The sequence below is a fragment of the Rattus rattus genome, chromosome 9, assembly GCF_011064425.1.
Source record: "Rattus rattus isolate New Zealand chromosome 9, Rrattus_CSIRO_v1, whole genome shotgun sequence".
NCBI classification, from domain to species: domain Eukaryota; kingdom Metazoa; phylum Chordata; class Mammalia; order Rodentia; family Muridae; genus Rattus; species Rattus rattus.
The window spans coordinates 60,175,596-60,203,269 of NC_046162.1; the positions used below are offsets into that span (position 1 = coordinate 60,175,596).

A 27,674-nucleotide genomic window follows, 5' to 3' on the forward strand; every position below is an offset into this window, starting at 1 on the left:
GGACCTTGCGCTTCCTAGGCAAGCGCACTACCACTGAGCTAAATCCCCAACCCCATTGTTTTGCTTTTTTGAGACAGGGTCTCTCCATATATCCCAGGCTGTCCATGAATGATCCTCCTGCCTCAGCTTCTGGAGTGCTAGGATTATAGGTTTGCATGACCACACCTGGCCTCAGCCTTTCTTCCTTTCCTGCTTGCAACCTTGCTTGTTATCAGAAAGGAGGGGAATACTGGGTGCCTGGGATTAGGAGACCTAGGGCGAAAACCTTGTAGCCCACGAAAAGGAACAGAGCTGCCAGTTACTGCAGGCAACACAGTGTGTGTGTGAGGGGGAGGCTCAGTCTGGTCCACTCTGCTGGGAGGTAGGACCTGGAACAGGCCCTGCCTTGTTGCAACATGGGTTGTGGTCTAGGAAGGCCTCTCAGCAGCTCTTCCCTTGGAGGCTGTGACAGAGCGGCCAGGACTAGTTGACTAGGAGTCCTGGCTTCCAACCTGAGGGAAGCAGAGGATGCACAGAGGGATGTTTTTTATATTTTGTACATAGAACTCACATTTATGGAAAGTGTTTTTGAATAAAATTTCTGTTGGGTTTGTTTTTGCAAATCTACCAGTCTGCCTTCTGGTTTACTTGGGCTGGTGATGGGTGGGCCTTACTAAAGCTGAAGTTGTTTTGTTCCCATTTTAGCTTGGAGTTACCTCTGCTCCCTCTGCTGTGATCTCAAGGGTGCTGCCCTAGAACGTGTCAGAAAGCTAAATAAAGAACGGTGTGTGTGTGTGTGTGTGTGTGTGTGTGTGTGTGTGTGTGTTAGGGGCTACATGACCAGGAACGCAGGGGCTTACGGTCTTGGGGAAAGAAGATGCAAGAATGGCTGGGGGAGGGGTCTGGGTGGGGAGAGCAAAGCCATTGAACCATGCTGCCCCTCTCCAGCTGCCCCTCAGCAATCAGTGGGGCCAGTGCCAGTGCCTGCCAACCTTCCTGTGGCCAGGGGCAGTAGAGCCTGGGCAATAGTCCTTCATCCCCTTGGCCTCTTCCCAGAGCCTAGCAGGTGACACCAGCCAACTGCTGCCGTAGACAGAGAGCAAAGGAAGCTGGTCAGGACAGAGAGAGGCCCGACTTGCCCTGGCTGGACCTCTGACACCCAGGTACAATTAGTCCAGGCCCTGGGGTTGGGGCCTTGGACTTAGGAACACCCTCCTGAGGGCTAAGGGTTGGAGCACAAGGAACTGTAAGACAGGTTACCTCAGAGCTCAAAGCGTGGTTGGGGGCAGGGGCTTAGTCCACAGCCTGTCCCAGGGAGGCCCAGGGTGGCTGGGGGTTGGAAGCAGGGTCTCCCCCCCGCCATGCTAAGCACTGATCTCTGTGGGAGAAGCGCTGGTATCTTTCACAGAGGCACCCAGTACTGGGCTGGGCTCCAAGGTACTGAGTGGGGAGTGGAGTAGGTGGGGAGATGCTGAGGACAGGCAGACACCTTGTCTGTGGCCTTTTCCTGAATTATCATTACTGACTGCCCAGGGGCCCTGCAGCCACCAGCCAGGGAAGTGTCTGCAAGTTGTCCCCACTGATGGAACTGTAAAGAAAGTGATAATGGGCCAACCGTGGAAGGAGAGGCCTTGGTCTACACCCCAGCCTGCCCGCCCTCCACTAGGGAGCTTATCTGACTCCAGAACAAACACAGCGACTTTGGGAGGGCAGAGGGAGGAGGCCACTCTGACACTTTCTTGCCGCTGGACAATGACCCCTGGCTCCTGGGTCACCTCCGCTGGAGGGTGACAGCTGATATAAGATGGAGGCAGGGGGCTGCATCACCTCAGGAATGAGAAGCAAACAGAACCTCAGCCGAGCTGGGTTGCTATGCCCCCTCTTGACTCTCCTGTGCTCCTGGCCCAGCTCGGCCTGGATGGAAGGTCTCTTCCAAGCACAAGCTAGGCAAAGGTGGTCCCACCAGCCACCAGTCCCCACTGCCAGACAGTTCCTATATAATCTTTATTTCTGGAAGTTAAAGTAGTTACAGCAATATACAAAAACAAACAACAACATAAAACAACCCACAGTAATATAAATTTTTACATTAGAAAGTATACATTGGAATTTGAGTGCAGTGGCCAGGACAGAATAAAAGCCACTGTACTGGGAGGCCAAGCAAACTGCAGGCATGGCTGGGTGAGGTTGGGGACAAGTGGGGCCAAGGGGAGGGGAAGTGGGCCGTTCCAAGGGCTCACTATGGGTGATTAACCCAGATACAGACTTCCCAGAGCCCCTGAGGTACAACACCTGCCCCAGAGAAGCCCTCACCTTGTTCCTGGGTCCCCAGGATTGGAAGCCATCAACATGCCCATGCCTTGCCTTCCTAAATACCCTTTCAGTTTATGAGTTCAGCTTATTGTGTAACTAAAGAACCTGGCCAGGGAAGGGAGAGCAATGACTGCCTCGAAGCAGAAGGCTGGGGTGGTCAAGGCAAGCAGTTTGTCTTGGAGACAATGTCCTCACTGCCCTTAATTCAGACACTGGTTAACTGGAGAAAAACAATTCCACAGACAGATCAGCTGAGCAAGGTGGCTTTGAGTCACTGAATCTAGCCATGCCCCTGTATCAGGGGAGGCTTGCCTTGAACCACTCAGTGTTCAAGTATGCTCAGTGACTGAGGCAAGCAGGTGACAGGAAGGCCACAGTAGGGGCAGGCACTCTGTCCCACCTCACCTAGGAGCCCCAACGGGGAGCATACAATCGGCACTCGGGGGCGGGGGGGAGTACGCCACTCACATGAAGGGCAGACCTGGATTTTATCAGTCAGCTTTTGTCCTGTGGTTACAGGTACCCCTGGGAACCAAGCACATAGAATAAGGACCATACTCCCTGAGCTTTGCTGAGGACCTGTAGTCTGAGTTAGGTTCAAACCTCTAAGGCAATCCCTCTCGACACAAGGTTCTGAGGCAGGGATTCCCAGTGTAAGCAGGACAGGGGCCTTTGGACATGGGAAGGAGACATACCACTAGCAAGGTCAAGTGGGAAAGGGAGCCAGGTTGACCCTAGGCCCAGTAAGGCACCCACAGGGCAGGATGACCCTGGAACAGGGTCCAGAGTCTGGGCTGGGGAGGGGGGTATGACAAAGGTTTTCCAGTGCCCTTGGCCTACCTCACCCCTCCAACAGACAAGCATACTGGGTAAACAAAACCCAGTTCGTGACAAGAGTCTGGGATATCTAGGTTCTCTCTAACCTTTGTGTTTGAACCACAGTTCTCAGATGTCTTTTACAGATTTGATTTGAAACCATTTCAGAGTTTATATAAATGATCAGCCTAAAGACAGCTTAAAGCACCGAAGAGGCTGTTAACCGAGTTTTCTTGGATATGGAAAGGCTATGCTGTTTCAGTGTGTTTTGCCCTTTAATTCTTAGTATTTTTTTTAATTTAAAGAGAAGCCTATAGGCTTAGTCCTAGCTTCTATGTGGACATTAGCAAGGTTGAAAGTGCAGAGCCGGGAGTCCCCAGCCTGGGGTATCAGCTCACAGAAAGGGGCAGCAGGGTGCCATGGGCACCAGGAGGCGCTTGTCCAACAACAGACCAGAAGGACAGGCGGACAGAGCATAGGCGGTTCCTTTCCCCCCCCCAGCCCTCTGCTTCCACAGCCATCACGGACTCGGAGGTGCCCTCCTCCTCACATAAGAGCGCATCACCCACGCTCACTCAGTTCTCTATTTTAAAAAGTACCCAGATTGCCCAAAGATAGCAGAAGTAGGAGATTAAAGAAAAAATCTGGAACCACAAAGTTGGGAGTTTCAGATGATCTGGGAGTTTGGCTGCTTAAGGGGTGGAACATGGGGCAGGTGTCTCAGTCATACTCTGCAGTTTCCGCTTTCAGCTCCTCACATCGGGGAGGTAGCACACTCCGAGGTCAGATCCATGTCAAACGTGAGCGACTCTGTGGAGACACAAAGAACACCAGCTCAGCACCCGACTGAAGCCGACTCACAAGCCCCATCCCTGGGTAAGCGGACAGGGCTCAGGAAACTCCATTAGCCAGTCTCCTGTTCCTTCAGGCATGGACAAGGTCAGAAAAGCCAGACTTCCTGCCCCTTACAGGGCCTTGCCCTCCATAAGAGCTCAGTCTCCACCTCAGCCCACACTCTCTACTTCAGGGGGTCTGAGGCTGCCCTGGATGTGGTAGCCTTAGCCACACATAGCCACTGAGCGCTTGAGACTAGCCTAAATCAAGGCATCAAAACCACTACATTACAAAGATTCAGTCGAGGAGACCGCGATGGGGGGGAGGACAGCCCCGTGACTTCTCAGATGCTGACGTGAAGTGTGCGTGTACCTAACGTATGTTCTTGCCACTTTTTATTGATCTTACTATGGCTACTGGGAAATTACACATGTGAGGCTCGTTTCCATAGCAGAATGTGGCTCTAAAGACCAGTTTTCTCTGTGTAACAGAGCCCTGGCTGTCCCGGACTCACTTTGTAGGCTAGGCTGGCCTCGGAACACACAGATCTGTCTGCCTCTGCCTTGAGCCAGGGCCACTACACCCAGCTCCACAGCAGTATTTCTACCAGTGTGGATGGCAGCCTCTGGCTCTGTATAGGCAAGCGTCAATGGGCCCACTCTCCACACTCACCAAACTGCCCTCCTGCTGAGGGCTCAGCGCCTTCCCCGTTATTTCCAAACTGCATCAATGAATCTAAAGTGCGGGGGGACATCGGCAGGTCAATGGTATTGCTGCAGGTCGTTCTGTAGGAAAGGGGGACGGCAGGAGTGGGAAGGGCCAGGTTGACAAGACACAATGGAAGGGGGAAAAAAAAAAAAAAGAACAAACACACACACACAAGCCATCAAACTCTGGTCTCCAACAGAAAAAATAAAACCTCAAGCTTTTTAAACACACAAGGTCACTGTGAGCACTAACAAGCCCAGAGCTTTTTAAACACACAAGGTCACTGCGAGCACTAACAAGCCCAGAGCTTTTTAAACACACAAGGTCACTGTGAGCACTAACAAGCCCAGGGGCTTCCAGTCCTTCTCGGGAACCTCTCCCCCCGGTCCTCCCTATTCCTGGGGACAACTGAGGACACTAGAAATGAATGTGAAACTGGGAAGGGCAGCCACTTACGGTGTCACACAGATGAACTTGGTCTTCAGGTAAGGGGCAGCACCTGCAGAGAGGAAACTGGGCTTTAACTGATTGTGACTTGCTTTGAGAACGTGCAAGAGGAATCCCCCTGCCTCTCCTGGATGACTTGAGCCAACCTTACACAGAGATGGCCCAGACACTGCCGTCCACCTCTTAGGCTCTCCTCCCTCATCAGATGCTGCTTGACATCCAATCCTGCAGTCTGAAGCTCTGTCTCTTCCATAGAATTTCCTGAGCTGCAAAGACTTCTGTAGAGACACCTGCCTCACCTATACCTGTACCCTGCATCCTTCCCCACCCTGCCTGAAAGTCAACCATCTTGTGTAGTGTTAGAGGTGTCTCCTGTGACCTGGTCATACCTGTGAACTGACTTCCCTGTTTGGTGACCAGCCCAGACACCAACAGGACTGAATGCTTAACATGGTTAGTGCTGGAGGCTCCCAGGCCACTTCCAAGCAGGAAAACACATCCCAGCCACTGGGAAGACAGGACACCACCAGGTCCGAGTACATACGCAACAGAAGGGAAACCTGGCCAAGGCACCACCTCTCTGCTGTGTGAGATGGGAGAGACAGGGCTGGCTGCCTTCCATCTCTGCCGTTTATGTTGGAAATGTGAGGACTGAAATGTTAGGCCAAGAAATCAGGAAGCCCTGGGGACACTGGCATGAAGCCCTGGGGGGTTCAGTTAACAAAGTGCACAGCAGGCCTGGGGCCATGTGGGTAGGCTAAGAAAAGCACAGACACAGCACTGGGGCTGACAAGCATCCAGCAAGACAAACCCCTGGGAGAAGCCATTAGAAAGTGGCCCTAGATGAAAACCCACGCTCAGTTGTGGCCAAGAAACAGGTTCACTCAGCACAGAACCAAAGGAGTTACTGAGGCAACTGTGCTGTCTACAAACCCAACCGCTCTGGTCTTGAATAGTTCTCTAGGGTGAGAACTGTCACCCTTGAGAGGCAGAGGGGACCAGGGAGATGGCTTAGTAATAAAGTCATCTGTCACCAAGTCTGATGACCTGAGCTCTGTCCCCAGGGACTTCATGGTAGAAGGAGAAAGCTGACTCCTCCAACAAAGACACAAGACACACACACACACACACACACACACACACACACACACACACAAAACTAGAGAGAGGGCGAGAGAAGAATTTCACTCTCCAATGACCAAGAGAGCTGAGAAATATACTTTGACCCCAGGTAGGAATGTGGGACACAGGACACAGAGAGAAGAGCGAAGAAATGGCCTGCTCCTGTCTGGTGAACTTGCTCAAAATCCCTAAGAGAAACACAGGTATGGAGTCCTGGCAGATAAGGAAAACCCAGGAAGAGGCTCTGGGTGAGGTTCATACCATAATACTCCTGTAGCGGAGGCAGAGGAAGGGGTCATCACAGGCTCAGCTCCCTATGGGGTTCATCAGACCCTCCTACCCTTCCTCTGTCAGGTTCCTTGAGCCCTCAGTGCACTCTCTTTACGCTCACAGGCGAGCACACTACATAAGGTTTCCTTTCTCACGCCCAGGGCCTTGCCCCTGAGGAATGTCTCTGGGCAGCCTACACCGGGGTTGGTGATGGAGGTGGATGCCTCGGACCAGGGGCCTGGATCTTGAAACCAAAAGTAGTCAAAAGGATCAGCGCTTGGACTTCAAAGTCCTCTGTTAAAAGAACAAAGACTAGCATGAGAGGGACTGATAAACAGATCTTCCAACTGAAGGCAAGGTGGAAGCAGAGATAAGGGACAGACAGGAAGTGAGAGCTGAACTCCTCCACAGAACGACTAGAACTCAACATCAGAGCAAAAGGAAAGGAAAGTAACCGTCAACAAGAACGACTCTTCCAAGAATGGCGGACAGCCAGGGGGAGCTGTGCACAGGTGCTATGTGAACCAAGGCAGGTGTGTGAAGAAATGCTAGCGGGAGGAGGCTCACACATGGTACCTCAGAGCCTCACACAGGCAATGATCAACAAAAGTCGCAGACAACCAAGTCCTCACCAGCAATGAGGCCAGAGGCAGAGTCAATGCAGCAAGTTTGAAATGACTTCAGACCCGACAGCTCTGACTCTTTATGCTGGGGACAGCCCCAGACACCACAGACTTAACACCACGTGACTTCTATTTTTTTTTTTTTGCATAATTTATACCTTCAGTTCTCAACCTTCCTAGTGCTGCGACCCTTAAATACAGTTCCTCATGTTGTGGTGATCCCCAACCATAAAATTATTTTCATTGATACTTCATAACTGTAATCTTGCTACAGTTACATGAGTCATAATGGAAATATCTGTGTTTTCCTATAGTCTTAGGTGCCCCCACCCCGTGAAAGGCTCAGAAATGCTGATTTACAGCCACACGCACCCCCACATAGTAAATTCGTCTTGTTTCAGCAGCTGTACATTCCCTCTAGTCGTTCTCTCCTGAACGTCAACACCCCCACCCACCCTGCTGTCAGCTCTGCCCAGGCTGCCCACAGCCACTGCCCCAGAAAGCCTCTCTTCAGACTCCTGGTACCGCTAATCAGGACAGCAAAGCATGCTGGGCTCGAATCTTGTCTCAGGTCTGGAATCCACTGTGTAAGAAGCACCAGAGAGGAGACCTGTCCTCATTCTCTCTTCCTAGTGTTTCGAGGTGTGTGTGTGTGTGAGAGAGAGAGACAGAGAGAGAGAGAGAGAGAGAGACAGAGAGAGAGAGAGAGAGAGAGAGAGAGAGAGAGAGAGAGAGAGAGAGAGAGACACTATTTTCATCTTTAGATTTCCAAGCTCCCAATGAGACCGGATTCTGTCCTCTTGAATCTTGAGTCAGTCGCCCCGCCAAGGCACCCGATAAACCGCTCTTTCCCATAGGAAGGAATCACCAGTCCCTGCTCCCATAAGATACCCAGCCATGTCCTTGTCTCTCATCCAAGGATCTACACTTTTTCCCTAAGAAGGAAGGCAGAACCACGGAAAGTCAACAACTACCTGGGTCAGCTTCAGGGTGCTCCTGGCTCTCGGGGCGACAATACTTTCCGAATGCCTCCTCCTTGGGAATGTCAGGGTAGAGGTAGACCAGTGGGGATACCAGGATGTTGGTAGCGTCCATGATCTTATAGCCCATGATGATTTCAGCAAATGACATGTTGTTCAGCTGCTGCTTGGTGTATGGTTCTACAGACTGGATCTGGGTCTTGCCTGTCAGGGAACATGGGAAGGAGAGATTATGCTAGGCTAGTGCTGGAGACTCTGAATGCCCTACCCAGTGACTTGGAACTGTGGCAATATTCAGGCTGGTTTTTAGAGATCCAGCTGGCTCACAGGCAAAATACTTGCCTCAGATGTGTTAACGGGGTAGGCAGGAACACAGAAGTAAGATTTAAATCACACTTTTCTACACAAATATTAGCCAAACGAGTGAACAGAACAAACTGGCAGGCAGCCCCTTCAGAAAGAGGCACAGGCCCGCTCTGCCCTCCAGGGGGCAGCAGGACACAGAACATGGAGCAGCCAGGTGCAGCCAGTGGCCACCAGGTGGAGCAAGTGAGACAAGAGGAGCAGGTGAGCGTTCTTACCACTGATGTCCTTTTCCACCCAAGTGAAAGTGACCCCTCCTTCCTTGCTGCTCTCGCTGAACCGCAGCAGGAAGGTGCCCGGGGGCTTTGTGCTTAGGATGGCCCTCTCCCGCTCCTTGCTGATGAAACCCATGATGTACCTGCAGCCAAGGAAAACCAATCACAGGCTTGCTGGGAGCAGGTGACTTGGGGACACAGTGCAGCTGACACTGCAGAGTTCAACCTTACCCTTCATTCCAAAGGGCCAAGATATACTTTTTCACAAGGTCGATGATATTGTCTAGCCAGACCCAGAAGGAGAAGCCCTTGCCGGCCATGTTTTCCTGGGGAAACAGGATAATGGGAAAGTTAAGTCTGTCACCATTCATCCCAGGCCTTTCCTGCCAGAGCCTTCTTACTCCACTGCCGATACCCTCAGGCAGCTCCTAATGGCTGCTGGAGAAAGGGGTCCCAGGCTTTGCACAGTCATGGCCCCCACAACCACCTTACAAATGAGCACCCCACACCTGCCTCCTAACCGAGGGAATCAACGAGATCACTTACTTTGCAAAACTTAGCCCATGTGATCTGACACCCTGAGTAGTTCACACCAGGCCCTAGAAGAGAAAACAACCAGAATTTCAGCCTTGATCAACGTTGTTTCTCGGCAGGATTTTCAAACATCGCCACGTATTTGCAGGCTGTGGGTTGTGTGTGCTCACAGACGCCCATGTACACCCAAGGCCGACACCTGAGTCCTGGACTAGGCTAGCCCAGATGTCCTGTTGGGCCCCTGCTCGTCCTTGTCGTGTGTGACCTGGCAACACAGTGACAAGGTTGACAGCCAGGGTTACAAGGCTGTATTTGCTGGCAACGCTGGTCAAAGCTGCTTTTGGTCCAGACTTTTTTTTTAGAGAGAAGACAAAATTTAAACTAGTGCCTATGGCTTCTTAAAAAAATGGGCAAGGAATGTCAAACACACTTAAACACACTTAAAATACCTCCTCAGGTAAGAGAGAACAGTGCCTTCGAAGGCAAAAAAACCCAAAAAAACCCACTCTCCTCCATGTGTCCTAAAGAGAACGAACACCAGGATATGTCCGGACTCCCAACCTGGCCCTGACTTAGCGCCTTGCCCTAGGCGGACACTGGGAAGCACTGTCTGAATGGCCACCCCCAGGCCAGACATGTCTGAAGCTGTGAAATCCCACCTAAGAGCTTCTCGGCCAGCGTGGTCAGCTGCTCGATGCTCAGCCCTCGCTTGGTGGTGGACGAGAACTGCCAGCTCAGCACCTCGGCCACTTGGTCCCAGGTTCCAATCGGAGGCTTAGTGAAGAAGTTCACGTTCTAGTGAGAAGAACACATTTGTTCACGTGGGTGAGAGCAAAGCTGACGACCTGCACCGGGGGCAGAGAAGCCGCAAGGCTCAGGGATTTCGGAGAGGGTGTGGGGCAGGGAACTCACCTTGGGGTTATTGGTCAGCATGTTATACCACAGGATTGATGCCCAAGCATTAGGCATCTGACAGATGTTGGAGATCACCACGACTGGCAAGGAGTGGGTCTGTAGAGTATGGGGACAGGCGGGGAGTGACTTAATGGGACAGCTGGTCTCTCGCGGCTCCCAACCCTCGTCACCTGTATCTCAGTAGGTTAGAATTAAAAGTCATGCCATGGCCACCCTGATGCCCAGTGCAGACGGAGTGAGAACACCAAGAGGAGAAAGACCAGTCTGCATCTGGACTGACCTCTGAACATAATCAGTGACTTACAAAATGTCACTTGTTCAAAGTCAGGCCCTGAGACTAACACTAACCCAAACCTAAGGCTAGCTCAGGCCCTCAGTCCCGACTCTCCAGAGACAGACCTGCCAGGCAACCTCCAAAGTTCAAACAATCGGCATCTTTCTATGAAACTGAGTGAGAAATCAAAGGATGTCTGCTTTTCCACATCTAACTTAATAAAATCAAGAACGATGGAAAACAGGGGGCTGGAGAGATAGCTCGGCGGTTAAGAGCACTGGCTGCTCTTCCAGAGGTCCTGAGTTCAATTCCCAGCAACCACATGGTGGCTCACAACCATCTGTAATGGGATCCGATGCCCTCTTCTGGTGTCTGAAGACAGCTACAGTATAGTCATATACATAAAATAAATCTTTTAAAAAGAAAGGAAGAAAAAGAAAGGAAGGAAGGAAGAATGAAAAGAAAAGAAAGGCTAGAAAACAAAATCTAAATGGCGGCTACTAAGACCTATTACTTGCCTAAGCATCATTGAATCGATTCTAAACAATCACTAACATAGATCCTCATAACAGGTACTCAAGCAAGACTTTACTCTTGGGGGCAGGAGGTAGCTGCTCTCAGCGACTTTTCAGAAATAGATAATGAGAAGTAAATCCAGGCTGGGCAGACGGCCACCACCCCAGCAGGCATTTTTGCCCTGGCATCACTGCGCATACACCCCGGCACTCGAGCTGTCGGTCCTGTGAAGGCCTCACCTCTAGGTCGATCTTGAGACCTTGGTGGTACACCTCTGTCTCGAAGGTGATCAGGTGCAGCTCCTCAGTGACAATCAAGGAGGCCTACAACAACAGCAAGGTCTCTTCAGAGAATGGCACTGAGTTCTCGTGCCGGCAACAGACATAAGACATAATAAATTAGGGCCTCGGTCACTAAAAAGGTGGCGGAAGACACTGCCGGGAATACAACTCTGCCTTTTTTCTTCCACACAAAGACCCTCAAGGACATGGTCCTCACCCTGATCTCCTATTATGTACTACACAATACATTATATTTTATAATACACATTCAAGGCACAAAGAATAACAAAGCAATGAACATCCAAGGATAAGCCACCCAGCTTACTTCCTTATTTGGGGGTCAGCAAGATGGCTCAGTGGGCAAGAGCATCTGCCTGCCAACCTGCGCCTGATCCCTGTGACCCATCTGGTGGAAGGAAAAACCAGTCTGGCAAGTGGTCCTTTGACCTCCACGTTCACACCATGGCACATGCACAACCATACACAAACACAGACACATAGAAAGGAAGGAAGGAAAGAAGAAAGGAAAGGACGGGAGGATGAGTTAAGAGGAAGGGAAGGAGGGAGGGAGGGAGGAAGGGAAGGGGGAGGGAGGAAGGGAGGAAAAGGAAGGGAGGATAACTTAAGAGGGAGGGAGGGAGGAAGAAGGGAGGGGGGAGGAGGAAGGAAGAGAGGAAGAGGAGGGAGAGAGGAAGAGAAGGAGGGAGGGTGGGAAGGAGGAAGGAGGGAGGAGGGAGGGTGGGAAGGAGGGTTGGAAGGGGTAAAGAAGGCTTCTTAAGTTTCTTCTTTTCTCTCTCCCTCCTTCCTTTTATCATGAACTAGGGAGCAAACTCAGGGCCTCATGCATGCTAAGTGCACCCCAATACTGGGCTACATCCTAGTGCTACCATCTGGTTTAAGGACAAGCCATCACCACTGAGATTCCCCAGGTGAACTAATTTCCCCTTCTCGCAGTTGCCTGTGTCTTTATGTCTCTGTTGTTTCCCAGCTCCTCCTAACTGTGTTCATGGTTGTCTGTCCAAGCGTGTGTTTCACATGGTGAACTGCACTCTCAGGACGCTCCTGCTCCTGACACCAACCCAAGCCCCTCAGTTTGACGAGGGTGTGAGGTCCTGTGCAGCTCCCAATTCTTTCAGAGCTGTAGAGTAGCCCACTGTGCCTACAGCACAGCCCATGATCTGAGTGCTGATGGATCTGGACTATGTCAAGAGTGACCCGTGGCTGTGATTGTGTTATCTGTCCCTGGTTCACCTATGCAAAGCTTTTTCTACTGTAAATCCCTGAGACTGGAACTGCCGGTTTACAGGGTGTGCGGTTTACAGGGCGTGCTCATTTTTACGTTAAGTCACTTTCCAAAGTGAGCGTGGCAGCCTTCACTGCAGCCACCTGTGTGTACATGAATCACTGATGGATTCTCAGGAAGGAAATTCCAGTTCTTTTACATGTATGTGCTGATTGACAGAATAATCTCAAACTCATAATCCTCCTGCCTCAGCTCCTGAGTGCTGGGGGTTTTTGCTGTTGTTTCACTCTGACTTGCTAACTTGATGCCTTTTGTCTCACCAGGCACTGAAAAATGGAGCCAGCTGGCAGGTGGTGGCAAGGGACTTTGGGAAGCCCCCGGCAATGTGGAAACTTCTTTTCTACCAAATGGGTGTGGGTAACAGCTCAGCGAGGGACTTCCCACTGCTGAAGGGGAGCCAACACTCAGGGAAAGGCTCCTCGCTAGAAAACTCCACAGCACTGTGACTTCTGAGCTTGTCACAGTGGCCCAGAGAGCAACTGACTTTTCTAAATGACAAACAGCTGAAATAGTGGGTTGGTCTTTAATTCTGTGGGGGTTGGGGGAGAGGGAAGAGAGAGAGGGAGAGAGAGAGAGAGAGAGAGAGAGAGAGAGAGAGAGAGAGAGAGAGAGAGAGAGAATGTTTTTCTTCCTCAAAGAAAACACTCGCAGTTAGCTTTTAGCCTGAACAAAACTTACATCACAATTGGCACGGCCCCCATTCCCACATCTCTGCTCCCTCAGGGTCTGGAAGAAAGGAAAGAGAAAAAAGCAAGTTATCACTTGAGGCTGTGCCAGGCTCTCCCTATGCCGCTTGTCTGGTGAGAGGCCTCTCGCCCTCTCTCCTCCCTCGGAGGACTGACTGACCAGGTGCTTGAACTCTGCAGACAGGCTGCCGTTGTTGGACTCCTCCATGTTCATCACCTTTGTGTTCGTGCCCAGAATGTTAAATTTCCGAGACCTGAATCATGGGAGGAAAAACAACACCGAGTGAGCGCTGAGTAGCCAGAGGATAAAGATGGATGAAAGAGAACAAAAGGTGGCTGAACTCACCCTCTGAGGGCAGCAACATCCCCAGAGTCCCTGTAAAGAAGACAGCCGGGCGTTAATAAACCTGAAGTTATAGACCCTTTCTCTCCAGAACCTACTCGGACCACCTGTCAACATCCTCTGGTGGGAAATGCTTTCAGATGTCCAACTACATTTTAGGTGCGAAACAAACCTCTGTAAGTCCTTAAGCAGCAGTCAGCGGGGCCTACCTCAAGTCTCTCCCTTCACTCTCCTCAGCAGGGGAAGCAGCACCCACTACCCCCGGAAGCCCTGCTCGCTACATTCATCAGAACAGAGGAAGGCACGGAGAGGTGAAGATGGGGTCTGCCCCATCTGTTCTGTTGGCTTTCTGAGCCAGGGCTCTGCGTGTAGCCCTCCTGACTGTCCTGGAACTTGTTCTGCAGATCTGAACGCAGGCCACCTGCTTCTGCCTCCTGGTGCCATGGGAGTGAGGGCCTGCTCCCAGCTGGTCTGCCTTGTCTCAATCAGACCAAGAAGGCAATGTCCTAGGCTGCTCTTCTGTCCACAGCCATGGAACAACCTGGAAGGGGCCCTGTCTGCAGGGGACACGGTAAGGATGGCACGGAAGATCCTGGGTTCCTGAAGACACCTGTGAGTCACTGGCCTCGTCCTTAGGGACTTGCCCCAACTGCATTTCCAGTTACACAGGTTGTGAATTTCCTTATTATCTGAGCCACGCTGGGTTTTCCATAAAGGTATATTGTTACCGAAAACTGACACCACCTCCCACGACGCAGCTGGAGACACTGTCCCCATGTGACCACCGCTGCCTCTGTCTCTGACTAGGCCATCTTTTTATATTATGATGTTTCTGTCTTTCTCTTATTTCAGAATACTATTTTACAAGTTCTCAGCCAGGCATGGTGGCAAATACCTTTAATCCTAGCACTGGGAGGCAGAAGCAGATGGATCACTGTAAGTTCAAGGCTAGTCAGGGTTATATAGTAAGACTCTCTCTCAAAATAAAAATAAGTAAAATTTATTTTCCATTGCTATATATTTACCTACAAAAAGTGTATTTTGGTGGGTTTGTGGAAGAGGATTATTAACTTCTAACCAGTTCTCCTTCCACATATTATATTTTCAAACTAATTATTAGAAAGTTTTCCTTGTGTCTGAATTGTATTTCTCTCTTAAAAAAAAAAAGATTTATTTTATGTATATGATATATTCTTGCTTTCTTCAGACACACCAGAAGAGGGCATCAGATCCCATTACAGATGGTTGTGAGCCACCATGTGGTTGCTGGGAATTGAACTCAGGACATCTGGAAGAGCAGTCAGTGCTCTTAACCACTGAGCCATCTCTCCAGCTCTGTACTTCTCTTTTTTATATTCCCCTTTTCAAGTTTTTATCTATAATCCATAATCAAAAAATTGTACAATCTAAAATGTTCAGCCGTATGAAGCTGGTTTCTAGTTAAATGTTATGCACACCTATGAAACAAACCATCAGCACAATCCAGAACAGACTTACCACCCCAAAGTGTCCCTAAACTCATCTGTAATGCAACCAACCCCATACTCCACCCCTTCTTGGCCCCGGACAAGCATTACTGTGTTCTCTTACTACAGATTTGTTTGCCATTTTACAAATATATACATGGAAACATAAAATACACACTCTTTTGTGGGGAGGAGACCTGGTTTCCTTCACTCAACATAACTACATTGAAGATTTATTCCTATGTTACAACCATCAATAATTCCTTTCCTTTTGCTTGTGCGCAGTATACATTGTATTGATCTCTTATCTTAACCTCCGGTCTGTTTCCAGACTGCAGGGTTTGTTATGCGCTCAATCGACGCACTCTTGCCCCAGTTCCACTTTCCCTTCACAGCTGGAACTCTGGATGCATCTTAGCATCTGGCAGGGCAGCCTTCTGTACCCATGCCTAACGGAGGAAGGGAGGAGGAGTACTGCTCAGTCAGGACGATCCCTCAGGTCCATAAAGTGACTGCGTCTTCAGACCTGCTGCACGGCAGTGTGACCGTCCGACACCACTGAACCAGACATTAGGGAACAAATACAGGGGTGCGGAGGCGGATGGATGGGTTAAGTGTTTGCTGCACAAGCCTGAGAACACCAGCTTAGGTCCCCAGCCATTACATTAGATCTGGGTACAGCGGTGAGTGTCTGTGACACCTGTGCTGGGGGACTACAGAGACAGTGATGCTGACCAGCCAGCCTGAGCTCTGCTTCAGTGAGAGGCCTTGTGTCAAAAAATAAGTCATAGAGGAAGACATTTCATGTCAACTTCTGGTCTATACTCACACATTTACACACGCACTCACATAGACACACATGCACACACATGCACACAGACACACTCACACACACACACTCTCATACACATCACCCTGCTGTCTTTGCTTACCTCTTGAACTGGGGTATAACACGGCAAACGTTATTCATCTACAGCTTTTATTCTTCAGTATGGGGGTTGGACCCAGGGCCTGTGCACGCTACGTAAGCAACACTGAGCTGTCTACACTCAAGCTTTTTTATTTTCAATGCTTGAGGCAAATTGGCAAGGTTTTGCAAGGTTTTTGAACACAGATGTTCACAAAAAGATCCCTGAACAGAGACATCTCTAAAGTCAATGTCTGTCAAAGTTCTTGCTTCTCCATCCCATCAAGAAAATAAAAACCCAATTAAAAATAGGGTCCAAATCTAAACAGAAAATTCCTAATAGAGGAAATCCAAGTGGCTGAGAAACAAAGAAATGTCCAACACCCTCAGCCATTAGGGAAACGCAAATCAAAACTACTTTGAGAGTCTATCTTATGCCTATCAAAATATTAAGATGAACACAAGTGACAGCTCGTGCTGTCGAGGATGTGGAGCTGGGGAAACCATCTCAGATTGCTGCTGGGAGTGCAAGCTCGCACAGCAACTATGAAAATCAGAATGGCCACTCCTCAGGAAGACGGGAATCAAGCTACCTCGAGAGCCAGTTGTATCACTCTTGGGCACACACCCAAAGGATGCTTCATCCGACCACACAGACAGACACTTGCTCAATCACGTTCACTGCTGTTCTCTTCAGACTAACCAGAACTGGAAACAACCCAGAAGTCCCTCAACAAAAGAATGGATAAAGAACATGTGGTTCATTTACATACAGAGTATTACTTGGCCATTAAAAAATAAATAAAGGGGTTGGGGATTTAGCTCAGTGGTAGAGCGCTTGCCTAGGAAGTGCAAGGCCCTGGGTTCGGTCCCCAGCTCCGAAAAAAAAAAAAGAACCAAAATAAATAAATAAATAAATAAATAAATAAATAAATAAATAAAACCATGAAATTTGCAGGTAAATGGATGGAACTAGAAAAAAAATCCTCCTGAGTGAGGTGACCCAGACCCAGAAGGATAAAACTGGCGTGTACTCACTTATGTGTGGATATTAGCTGTGAAGTCAATGATAAGCAAGCTACATCCACAGAGGGCAGATAGAGAGTAAGAGACTGTAGGGAACGAATAGATCTGATTAGGAAAAAGAAATAGAATGGATCTATGGATGGATGAGGGGTCTGAATTGGAAGAACAAATGGGGAAGCAGAGGGGTTGGAGAGCTGGGGGTGGAAGGGAACAAAGGGAGACAGCAAAAATTATGGCGCATCTGTGAGGTAGCATGGAAATCTGTGGGGTAGCATGGAAATCTAGTACAGTAGAAACCTCTAAAACAAATATATATGAAGTGATTAAATTAAATCACCAAATAATGGGAGAGAATCAGGGTCCCAACTGGCCATCACTTGTCACCAAATGAAGCTTCTAGTACTGGGTTTGGCTTACATATAATTGAATTGTTGGCCAAAGGGAATCCCTAACAACCCATGCTGTTGTCAAGACTATAGGCTGCTTTCCACACTGACAGCAAGGCCCCACTGTTGAAGACAACAGCTAGACAACTCACTGAACATGGACACGTCGAGCTGGTGCCTACACAGAGCCTCCCACTGTATGCCAGAATCTCTGTTACAGGAAGGTACTCTGCATGTTATCAAAAGAGACGTATAAGGGTTGGGGATTTAGCTCAGTGGTAGAGCGCTTGCCTAGCAACCGCAAGGCCCTGGGTTCGGTCCCCAGCTCTGAAAAAAAGAAAAAAAAAATGTGCAAAAGAGACGTATGAACACCAAGCCAGCCCCAAACCCTCTATGTATAATAGTGTACCACCTGCAGGATATGCTAGGGCAATGGTGGCACCACACTGTGGAAGTGACCGACAAGAGTGAGTTTTAAGGCTCACTCCACGAGATGAAACTCATACCCAACAAGGCTTGGGTGACCAAGAACCAGAGACTAGACAGCCCAAGGACCTAGGGCAAAACTAAATGATACTGATCTAAAAAAGAGAAAGAAAAAGGAATGGAAAGGAAAAAGAAAAAAATGATAAAATGACTCCTAACGATATTCTGGTACACTCCTAGATCAGTGCTTTGTTCTGCCTTAATCAGGAGTCCTCCTGAAGGAGATGGGAAGAAATAGAGACACCCACAGCCAGACATCATGCAGAGGAAGACTTGGAATGCTCATCCCTAAATGGGATGTTTCCATCAAATCCCTGCCCTCAGAGCTCAGGGAACGCTGAGGAACAGGAAGCAGAAAGAGTGTAAGCCAGAGGGGTTAGAGGACACGAAAGACACAGGCCCTCTATCACCACCAGCAAAGCTCCTCTGAACTCAGAGATGGCAGCAGCGTGTACAGGGCTGCGCGGGGCTGCGCCACGGCCTCCTTGCTAATATTGTGGCTTCCACTGCAGTGTTCTCATGGGATTCCTGAGGTGCAAACAAGGGGGACTCTGACTCTTGTGTCTTCTCTCAGATTGTTTCCCTTCTGTCGGTTTGCTTCATCCAACTCGGATGTGATAGTCTTTGTTTTGCCTTGTCATATTTTATTTTGTTACATTAAAAAGATGAATGAATGAATGAATGTAAACCCAGCCGCTAGGGTAAAAGACTAACAGTGGCACTGCTGGGAGGGGAAGAGCAAGGTCCCTCTCTTGGAACAGCACTGGTTAATCAACCACGCCGTGCGGGTCTCGTGTGCAGGACAGTTGACCAACAAAGTCTGTGGTGTACGTTCTTCTTAGTTACAGTTTGGTGGTTTGTTTTAGTTCCGTTTTGTTTGTTTGTTTTCTTTTTGGGTGTTGTATTTTGTTTTCAAACTTTTGGGGACTTTGTTGTTGTATTAGGGTTCTGGTCCTTTTTCTTTTTCTTTTCTTTTTTTTTTTTGAGAAAGAACTTAAAGTTGGGAGAGTAGAGCAGTAGAGGATCTGGATATACTTGGGAGGAGGGAGGGAAGTGCATGAGCAAAGCATAAATTTAAAAGTTGCTTTTAAATAATAAGAAATTTTATATAGAAAGAATACTTACTTATCAATGCACACTTTAATTTTAAGCTGATAATTCAACTCAGGAAATTTGACCAGCAACCTATTAAAAACATATAGTCAAAGAAAGTTAGTAGGCTTTGTACCATGATCTCGTTTAAAAAAAAATGTAAAACCCCCTAATACTTCAGGTTCTAAGAAGTAAATACATTGCTGAGCATGGTGGTGCACACCTTTAATCCCAGCACTGGGGAGGCAGAGGCAGATGGCTCTCTGAATTCAAGCCAGCCTGGTCTACAGAGTCCCAGGCTAGCCAGGGCTACAAAGAGTCCTGTCTAGATGAAAAGAAAAAAAAAATATTTACAACCCCAAATTCCACTTCCACACAGGGTTACCTTTGATATTAGAGCTGAGCACTGACCCTTTAGCCAGGAAGTACGGAGATGCCTAAGAACGTGAACCACACTGTGAGACTCACGATGAGGAGTGGGCTCCACCACTCACCCAGTGGGGCCCCTCAGCTATGGCACCACTGAACCTTCCTTCCTTTAAAATCCCCAAGGAAGAGAACTGTACATCAATCAAAACTCCACCGAGAGCGTAAGGAGAGGCCCACCTGACTTTTGTGGTAAACTGGACACCAGTCTTGATGACTAAGGGCCGGTCCGGGTGCATGGGCATACAGGGCTGCCGCTCTACCACAAAGGCACTGGAAGGGAATGGGATGGCATCTCAGATGCTGGGCGACCGGTTCTGCCTGTTCCTTACTTCGGAACATCAGCTTTTTAAAGTTACCTCTTCATTAAGTTTCTGAACAGATCCACGATCCTCTCCTCCAGCATTGGCCGGTGCTGCACAATAGGGTCCCCCTTGTAGGACACTTTCTGCTGCAGCTCCTCCAGTTTCTTAATTTGTTGGCGGGTCTGAAGTTGAGATTCTGCTAATGAAGTTATCCTGCCACAATGAAAGAAGTTCCCAGTCACCTCCGTTGCCTAGCGGTGACCCCAGCCCTCAGGAGACCTTACGGCACCCTTCCTATCGCAACAAAGGAAGGAGACGGGCAGCTGCTACCTGCAACCGGATTTCTAGCTTCACATGTATAGCTATGACATCACCTACATATTCATGACATCACATGTATAAGAACATGACATCATATGTATACTCATGATATCACATATATATTCACGACAGGTGTCTACAGAACGATTGTCACATAGTCTGGTGACTTGCCGGTACTACTCAAAGATTGCATTTTAATTTTTTTATTTCGTTTTATTAGTTTTATATATATTCGGCTATTCCCTCTTTGCAAAGAACATATATTGTTTCAGATTATTAAAATAACTAAAATGGAGAATTTAGTGTTAAATAGAACTGAAAATATTATTTAAATTGAAATATCTTCTTTTCTTTTCTTTTTTTTCGGAGCTGGGGACCGAACCCAGGGCCTTGCGCTTGCTAGGCAAGCGCTCTACCACTGAGCTAAATCCCCAACCCCTAAATTGAAATATCTTAAGTAATCTAAGCTTGCTTTCTTTCTTCTTTTTAATTAACAATGTTGGCTGGGCAGTGGTGGCTCACACCTTTACTCCCAGCACTAGGGAGGCAGAGGCAGGCAGATCTCTAGGCGTTTGAGCCAGTCTGGAGTCTGATCTACAGAGCATGTTCTAGGACATAGAGAAACCCTGTCTCAAAAAAAAAATGTTAAAATTGGGTAATGGTTTTAATTCTTGGACTAAACTTGAGTGTAAAAGAAGCCACCTTAAGGCAGACATGGTGATACATGCCGGTAATCCCAGATATTTGAGAAGATGAGGCAGGAGGATTGCAAGTTCAAGGTCAGCCTGGGCTATACAGTGGGTATGAGGCCAGCCCACTCAGCTCAGTGAGATTCTTTCTCACAGGAAAAGACCAGGTGCCATCCTAGCAACAGTGTCCAGCACTAGGAGTGCAGTGCAGTGGTTCTAGCACACCTGTCTGCACACATCCACCCCAGCACTAAAAGGAAAAGCGAAAGCACGGTGAGGGGGCAGCCCCCTCCGCAGGCCCATGACTAAAGAAAGGAGCCCTTCTTCCCACTCTTACCAGTTTTCCAGACGGTCCAGGCAGATGTTGGGAGGGCCTCCGATGCACGCTATCTGCTGCCGCCTCTTCCAGTCAGCCAGCTCTTCATCGGTCAGTGTCTTCTGCACGTACTCCATTGCTGACAAGAGCCCTGCCAGCTCACTCACGATGCTCTGTTTGGAAACCAAAACAAAGTCAGAATGCACTTCCCCAGGCCATGTCTAACCACAGTCTCTAGTCAGTTCTAGAGAAGGAACCCATCAGAAACTGTCGAGGCTTCTCACGACAGGTGATGATGCTCAGGGAGCATCCAGAACGCTTACCCTCCGCATCTGGTCCAGGGCCGTGAGCATCTGCTCCAGCTGCTGCATCTTCTGTCTGGTCACAGACTGGTTGTTTCCATTCAGATCCTGCATGTCTGATGGGAGGAGGAAAGACTCCTTAAGCAGAGGGGATCCACACAGCCTTCTCAATGAGGCTCTCCACTCTGTGTGTAACTGCAGTCCCTGCTACTTGGACAGCTGAGGTAAGATGGTAGCGGGCTCACGGTCAGCCTGAGCTACATAGTCAAATCCCATCTCAAAACCAAACAATTCAAAGGTGGCCCCCTGAAGGGCCAGCAGCTCCCCGTCCTACCATGAAGTCCCACGGATGAAGGCGGGTCCTGAACTCAGTGACACCGCTAACCTCCCACACACCACATCGCGCCGCTCACTTGCCTCCTTGACTCTTGAGGGTTTTATAGTTGAAATCAAAGTCATCCTGGAGATTCTCCACCACTTTCATTTTCTGTTCTAGATCCTGTTTAAACAAACAAACCAAAAACAGAAGTAAAACAGAGGTTACCTTTGGGAAAGGGAAAAGAAAGTTTTGAATGTAATGAAAGTGTGCACGAAGGACCACTCTGCCGCCCCGGCACGGCTCCCCGGGGAAAGCCTGACTACCTGCACACGCTTCCGGACATCCTGAAGATGCTGTTCCAGCATCTGCTGCTTCTCCGTCACTACAGCGGCTGTGGGGTGGTTGGCCTGGCCCCCTTGCTGCCCAAAAAAGACAAAAAAAAATTAACACATACATGAATTTGTGGAAACCTCTCGTCTGATCTCCATCCCATCCTGGTACCTGTCAGTGGTGAAAAAGGGGGTGCTGGGAAACGCTCTCATTGTTCTTCAACAGGAAACACTGCAAACCCATTCTCTACACTAAACTAGGAGGCCCCATGTTGAACTAAGATGTCTCATTCTTCAAGCAGCCCAAGGGCAAACTGTCAAAAGAAAAAACTAGAAAGAAACTGGGGTGCAGTCCAGTCCTGGAGATTCTGCCTAAATACGTGGGTGAGGCCCAGGAGATCCCAGCGCTGAGAGAATATTACTAAGTAAATTAAGAACAGACGGCAGCAGAGTGCAGTATATTTCCATGAAGAAACATTTCCCAAGGATTTTCAAAATTGCACTTCCTCAGCCAGGGAGAGGCTGATGCCTTAAGGGGTCATTGGGACTAGAAACTAAAATGATGGGCTTTGCAGGGAGCAGAACCAGACATCTGACAGCAGAAAAGACAAGCAGGAGCTCACAGAACAAGATGGCAGGACAGCAGCCCAAGGATAGCGGTAGCCATCTAGAAGAATGTGATAAGGAGAGACGTTATCCACCCAGTTTTCCCAGCTAGAAATGCTCACACCCTGGGCCTACAGCTAATTGCACACACCTATCACACTTGTCAAATCAGGTTCTAATGCTGGTTTTACTTCCTTTTACTTTGTTTTGTTTTCTACTCTTTAGACGTATCTACTTCATTTTATGTGTATGGCTGTTTTGCCAGCAGGTGTGCCCAAGAATTCCTGTGTGCCTGGTACCTAAATGGATGTTGGATTCCCTGGAACTGGAGTTATAGATGGTTGTGAAGCACCTTTTGAGGGCCGGGAATTGAATCCGGGTCTACTCTCCAGCCCAGCGCTTTGCTTCTAGGACCTCTCATTTCTGGTCTGTTCTCTCCACTATGACAAGTCCCCAAAGTAGGTCTGAACAGGTCAATTTAGAGACGTTCTTCCCACTTCTCGTGGATGCCCAAACTATAGAATATAAACCTCTCAGAAGACTTGGAAAAACAACCCAGCCGCTCCCATTTTTCCCCATTATGGGAGCAACCTTGACTGATAAGACAGAGAAGTACCACAGACAGATAAGACAGAAAGACCCTCACAGGGCCCAGCCCCAAAGCTGTGCCTCTCCCTCTATCCTCTAAACTTGCCTAGGGCAAGAATGAAGGCCTCGCCCCTAAGAACAACTTCTGTTGGGCAAGCAGCGGTCTAGGCCCTCTCAAGCTCCATATGGATTACTAGGGAGGTGTGCTTCAGCAACTCCCAAGTCCTAACTCAGGGATCAGCACGGAGAAGTCCCCGTGGACCAGGCATGGTGGCTCACATGGTGGCTGAGGCAGGAGGATCTAGAGTTTACCATAATGGAGGATGTACTGAAGCCAAGCCTGGGGACCCCTGACTAAAATCTCAATGACTGGAGACTGAAGCAGGGGACTGGGGTGGGTTTGAAACAGCTCTGCCCACACAGAGCGTTCTAGGCAGCATGGGTAACAGACTGTGACTCTGTCTCAAAAGCTACAATGAAAACAAGAAAAGGATGTGTGGGAAGTGTGGTGACATCACAACCCCAGCACTTGGGTGGCAGAGGCAGGAAGAGTATCCCAAACTGGAAGTCAGATGTGCACAGTAAGAGCCTGACTCAACAACAACAAAAATGGGCGCGTGTGTGTGTGTGTGTGTGTGTGTGTGTGTGTGTGTGTGTGTGTGTGTGTGTGTGTCTACCGTGCACGGAGCCCTGGTTTATCCCCAGCATCTCATGTACAGGATGTGGTGTGAGCTCCTCAACTCCAGCCCTCAGGAAGAGGAGGCTGGGAATCCGAGCGCAAGCTCATCGTCGGCTGCAGCAGCACCGTTCGGGAGTGGAATGGAGGTCATAGGACGTTTTCTGTCATTTTCAGTGTATGTTTGGATCTACTCCAGTGTTCCCTCCCTCTTCAGCAGTATTAAACTGCTTCTGTTCCATTTATTTAGAGTCGCTTGCTCCCCGGTTTCCTGCCCCCCACTTTGCTTCTTCTCAGTCTCACCTGGGCTGCCGTGGCTGCTGTCTGGAGGAGGCGAGACTCTTCCCACAGGCATCGGGCCACAATCCGGGCAATTTCCATTGGCTTCTCAAGATACCTGCTCTGTGAGTGAGACCAAAAGAGAGTGGAAGGCTAGGGCCAACCGAGGAGTTGTGGCATGAGCTTGGCTAACCTAAAAGCCACTTTCTCAGAGCCTCCATGAAACAACAGACCAAAGGCTTCAGCATCTGACTGAAATTCGTGGGGAAGCGAAGGGAGGAGAATGTGGCCTCTGAGATGGCAGAAGTCCATCCTGGGACAGTGTGTCATCTGGTTTTATAGGGAAGTGGTTGACTTTACCCAGGAGTACCCAATTAATGGCTAAACTTTTAGCATTTAGAACCAAGAGCCATGTGCCTATGGCGAGTAGGTGTTTTAGCATGCGTTTATAACACAGAACAGCATTAAGCCTTGTTTATTGCTTCAACTGTAACATAAGAAGGGAATTTCTGGTAATGGTGCCCAGGGGCCAGTGTGCAGGGCATGGAGAAGGAGCTAATTACTGCTCCCCTGATTTAGAGTCCAAGACAGGCTCTTGTCATCTAGCCGAGGGAGGAGAAACACTTCCGGGAAGGAACAGCAGCACTCCACTGTGTGGGGCCGGCGTGCCCCATCTCACCTGCAGGAACTGCTTGATTCTTCGCAGGTTGTGCTGATAGAGGACATTGGACTCCTGCAGGAATCGGCTATACTGCTGGTCGATCTCGCCCAAGAGGTTATGAAACACCAGCGTGGCGTGTGACTCTTTGCTGGCTGCATATGCCCTAGGAAGAGGAAGTGACCTGCATGAGTAATCTGGAGAGCCTTTGCTGAGAGCACAGACCTATAACCAGGGCTGTGGAGCTGGAGGATCAAGAGTTCAAGGCCAGCTTTCTCTCCCGAGGGTTCCTAGCTAGTCTGGATGACCTCTCCAAAACAACAACAGAGTCCACCATCAAGGGGATAGTATAACACCTGATATCATAAGGCATTCATCATTTCCCATGTCTCTTGCTCAGATCAACAACACTATCAATAGGTGGTTATAGCTCAGTGATACACACTTGCCTCGTGTGCCCAAGCTCTGGGTTCGGACCCCAGGCAAAAAAAAAAAAAAAAAAAGGGGGGGGGTTAACAGGAGAATGATTCCAGATATTATTCTTCATTCTTCTAGTCTATAGGACTAAAATATTTGAGCAAGATGGACAGATACAAGTCTAGTGTGGTGTGACAAATGTAATCTGAGAACTACTTGAGAGGCTGAGGCAGGAGGATTGCAAGTTGGAGACCAGACTGGGCTACACAGTGAGTTCTAGGCCAGTTCTGGACTATATAGTAATACTTTGCCTCAAAAAACAAAACAAGGGGTTGGGGATTTAGCTCAGTGGTAGAGCGCTTGCCTAGGAAGTGCAAGGCCCTAGGTTCGGTCCCCAGCTCCAAAAAAAAGAACCAAAACAAAACAAAACAAAACAAAACCCCAGAACAAAATAAAGCCAGACCTCAGTGCGGCAGCACACACTTACGATCCTGATACTTGGGGGGTAGAAGCAGGAGGGTAAGTAATTCAAGGGCCCCTCAGCTGAATGCAGCAAGTTCCACACTAGCCTGGACTACATGGACTTGTCTTAAAACAAAACAAAAACAGAGGAATGACAAGATGGCTCAGGAGATAAAGGATCTCGGTAGGGACACTGACAATGTCAGTTTAGTCCTTGGAAAGCTGAAAACTGACACCGTGAAGCTGTCCTCTGACCTCCACATGCACATGGTGGCATGTCCATGTACTGCCCCAACACCATATGCACACAACAAGAACAAACAACAATGACAAGTAAGGGACAGACACCGCCTGGGCATTTGGTTCAACCTTAAGAGTACTGAGGACCTGAGCTCCCTTCCACAGAACTCACATAAAAATGCCGGGCATGCCAGTGGCAGGTGGCAAATCCATTATCATTTTTGGTGTTGGTATTGCGTTTTTATGGGATTTCTGTGTGTGCACATGCGTCTCTGCAACTGTGGGTTTCTTACACTTTTCCTTTGCCTCTTTTTTTCTGTTTGTTTATTTCACCTTATTCCAGTCTGTGTTTGCCTTATTTTTTTTTTTTTTTTTTTTTCAGAGCTGGGGACCGAACCCAGGGCCTTGCGCTTGCTAGGCAAGTGCTCTACCACTGAGCTAAATCCCCAACCCCGTGTTTGCCTTATTTTATTACTGTTTTTTAGACCGGCTTATGTAAGAGAAAGGGTATGGATTTGGGTAGGAGGGGAGTTGGGGAATATCTGAAAGGAGTTGAGGGAGGAGAAAACATAGCCAGAAATATTTATTTTAATATAATATAATATATTTTAAAATCTATTTTCAATTAAAAAAAGAAAACGCTGGACACAGTAGCACATGCTTGTAATCCCAGCACTGGGGCATCAGAGATGGATCTGAGGGCCTGCCCTAATTGGTGAGCTCCAGACCGAGGAAAGACTCAGTCTCAAAGGATCCAAAAGGTATTCCCTAAGGGTGACACTTGAGGATGTCTTCTGGACCCACACACACACACACACACACACACACACACACATACACACACACACACAAGCACCACGCATCTGAATCCATACAAACATGCACGGTTTGTTCTGTTTTTTTAAAACAGACAGATAAGGCTGTTTGCCTTAAATTCTCTGTCAGCCCTGAGGTCAGCAGATTAGTGTGTATATAAGTGCATATCAGCATAGTGAGCAACCCAGGCTGAGATGCTCTCCATCATCTCCTCGGCCCCTCACCAACTCAGCTATGTATTCTGGGAAAAGTGGGTCACGTGCACATAGGCCTGACTTCGGCCAAAACCAGCAGATGGGCCTGAATACATTAAAGTGAGGTGCAGTTGGCATTTCCTCTATGACTCTATTTCCCTTATCCATGTCTCCTCTTTAACAGAGGAAGCACATGACATAAATTTATTTACTTGACATAAAATTCCCAAATTTAAAAAAAAAAAAACAAAAAAACAAAACTATATCTTCCTGAGGTCCTGTTCAAAAGAGAAGCTCACAACCATCTGTAATGAGAGATGCCCTCTTCTGGTGTGTCTGAAAGCTGAGTGAGTACAATAAAATAAAAACCTTTAAAAAAAAAAAAACAAAACAAAACTATATCTCCCTGTTAAGAGAAGCACAATGTGCAGAGATGTCACCAAGTGAGTGAGTCACAAACCTGACATCTGCCAGCGAGCTGTTTCAAGGTGCAGAGAGGCCGCTGGCCAAATGCCTGCCCTTTGAACAGAGACACTTACGGAGACTAAGCTACCTCTGCTTTCCTAACCCTTCCCCAGGACCTGCCCGCATGTCTTTGATGAAAGCTTCAGTAAAGTGTGAACCTAGAAAAGGTTGTGTCCCGCCCCCAATTCAGGGAGCTTCTCAAGGCACTCACCAATCTTGGCTCTCAATCCAAGGCGCCAGGAACTGCCGCAGCTCCATGGGGAAGCTATCGCTGTACAGCTGGTGAAGCTGCTCCAGGTAGCGCGTGTCCAGCTGCTGGAGCTGGTTCCACTGAGCCATCCTGCCGCAATCAGGGGTCACCACTAAAAACCAAAATGTATA

General features: G+C 48.7%; 1 protein-coding gene across 4 annotated transcripts; it reads right to left on the bottom strand.

The window, feature by feature from the left end:
- Nucleotides 1–1,964: 1,964 nt before the first annotated feature.
- Nucleotides 1,965–27,674, bottom strand: Stat3 (signal transducer and activator of transcription 3). 4 transcript variants are annotated; one of them, XM_032911778.1, is made up of 23 exons: nucleotides 27,505–27,674; nucleotides 24,721–24,865; nucleotides 24,066–24,164; nucleotides 21,887–21,982; nucleotides 21,662–21,743; nucleotides 21,266–21,360; nucleotides 20,964–21,115; nucleotides 19,671–19,829; nucleotides 19,492–19,584; nucleotides 18,919–18,978; nucleotides 13,526–13,555; nucleotides 13,340–13,433; nucleotides 13,172–13,219; nucleotides 11,149–11,232; nucleotides 10,117–10,215; nucleotides 9,864–9,999; nucleotides 9,217–9,269; nucleotides 8,902–8,996; nucleotides 8,674–8,813; nucleotides 8,087–8,296; nucleotides 5,107–5,149; nucleotides 4,615–4,677; nucleotides 1,965–3,918 (listed from the first exon to the last, which is right to left on the bottom strand). In XM_032911778.1, the coding sequence occupies exons 1-22, from the start codon at nucleotides 27,630–27,632 to the stop codon at nucleotides 4,653–4,655; spliced, it is 2,166 nt and encodes a 721-aa protein (XP_032767669.1). In that variant the 5' UTR covers nucleotides 27,633–27,674; the 3' UTR covers nucleotides 1,965–3,918; nucleotides 4,615–4,652. The 4 variants fall into 4 exon arrangements, with proteins under 4 accessions (XP_032767669.1, XP_032767667.1, XP_032767668.1 ...); XM_032911776.1 differs by having other exon boundaries at nucleotides 4,615–4,727; XM_032911777.1 differs by having other exon boundaries at nucleotides 8,084–8,296.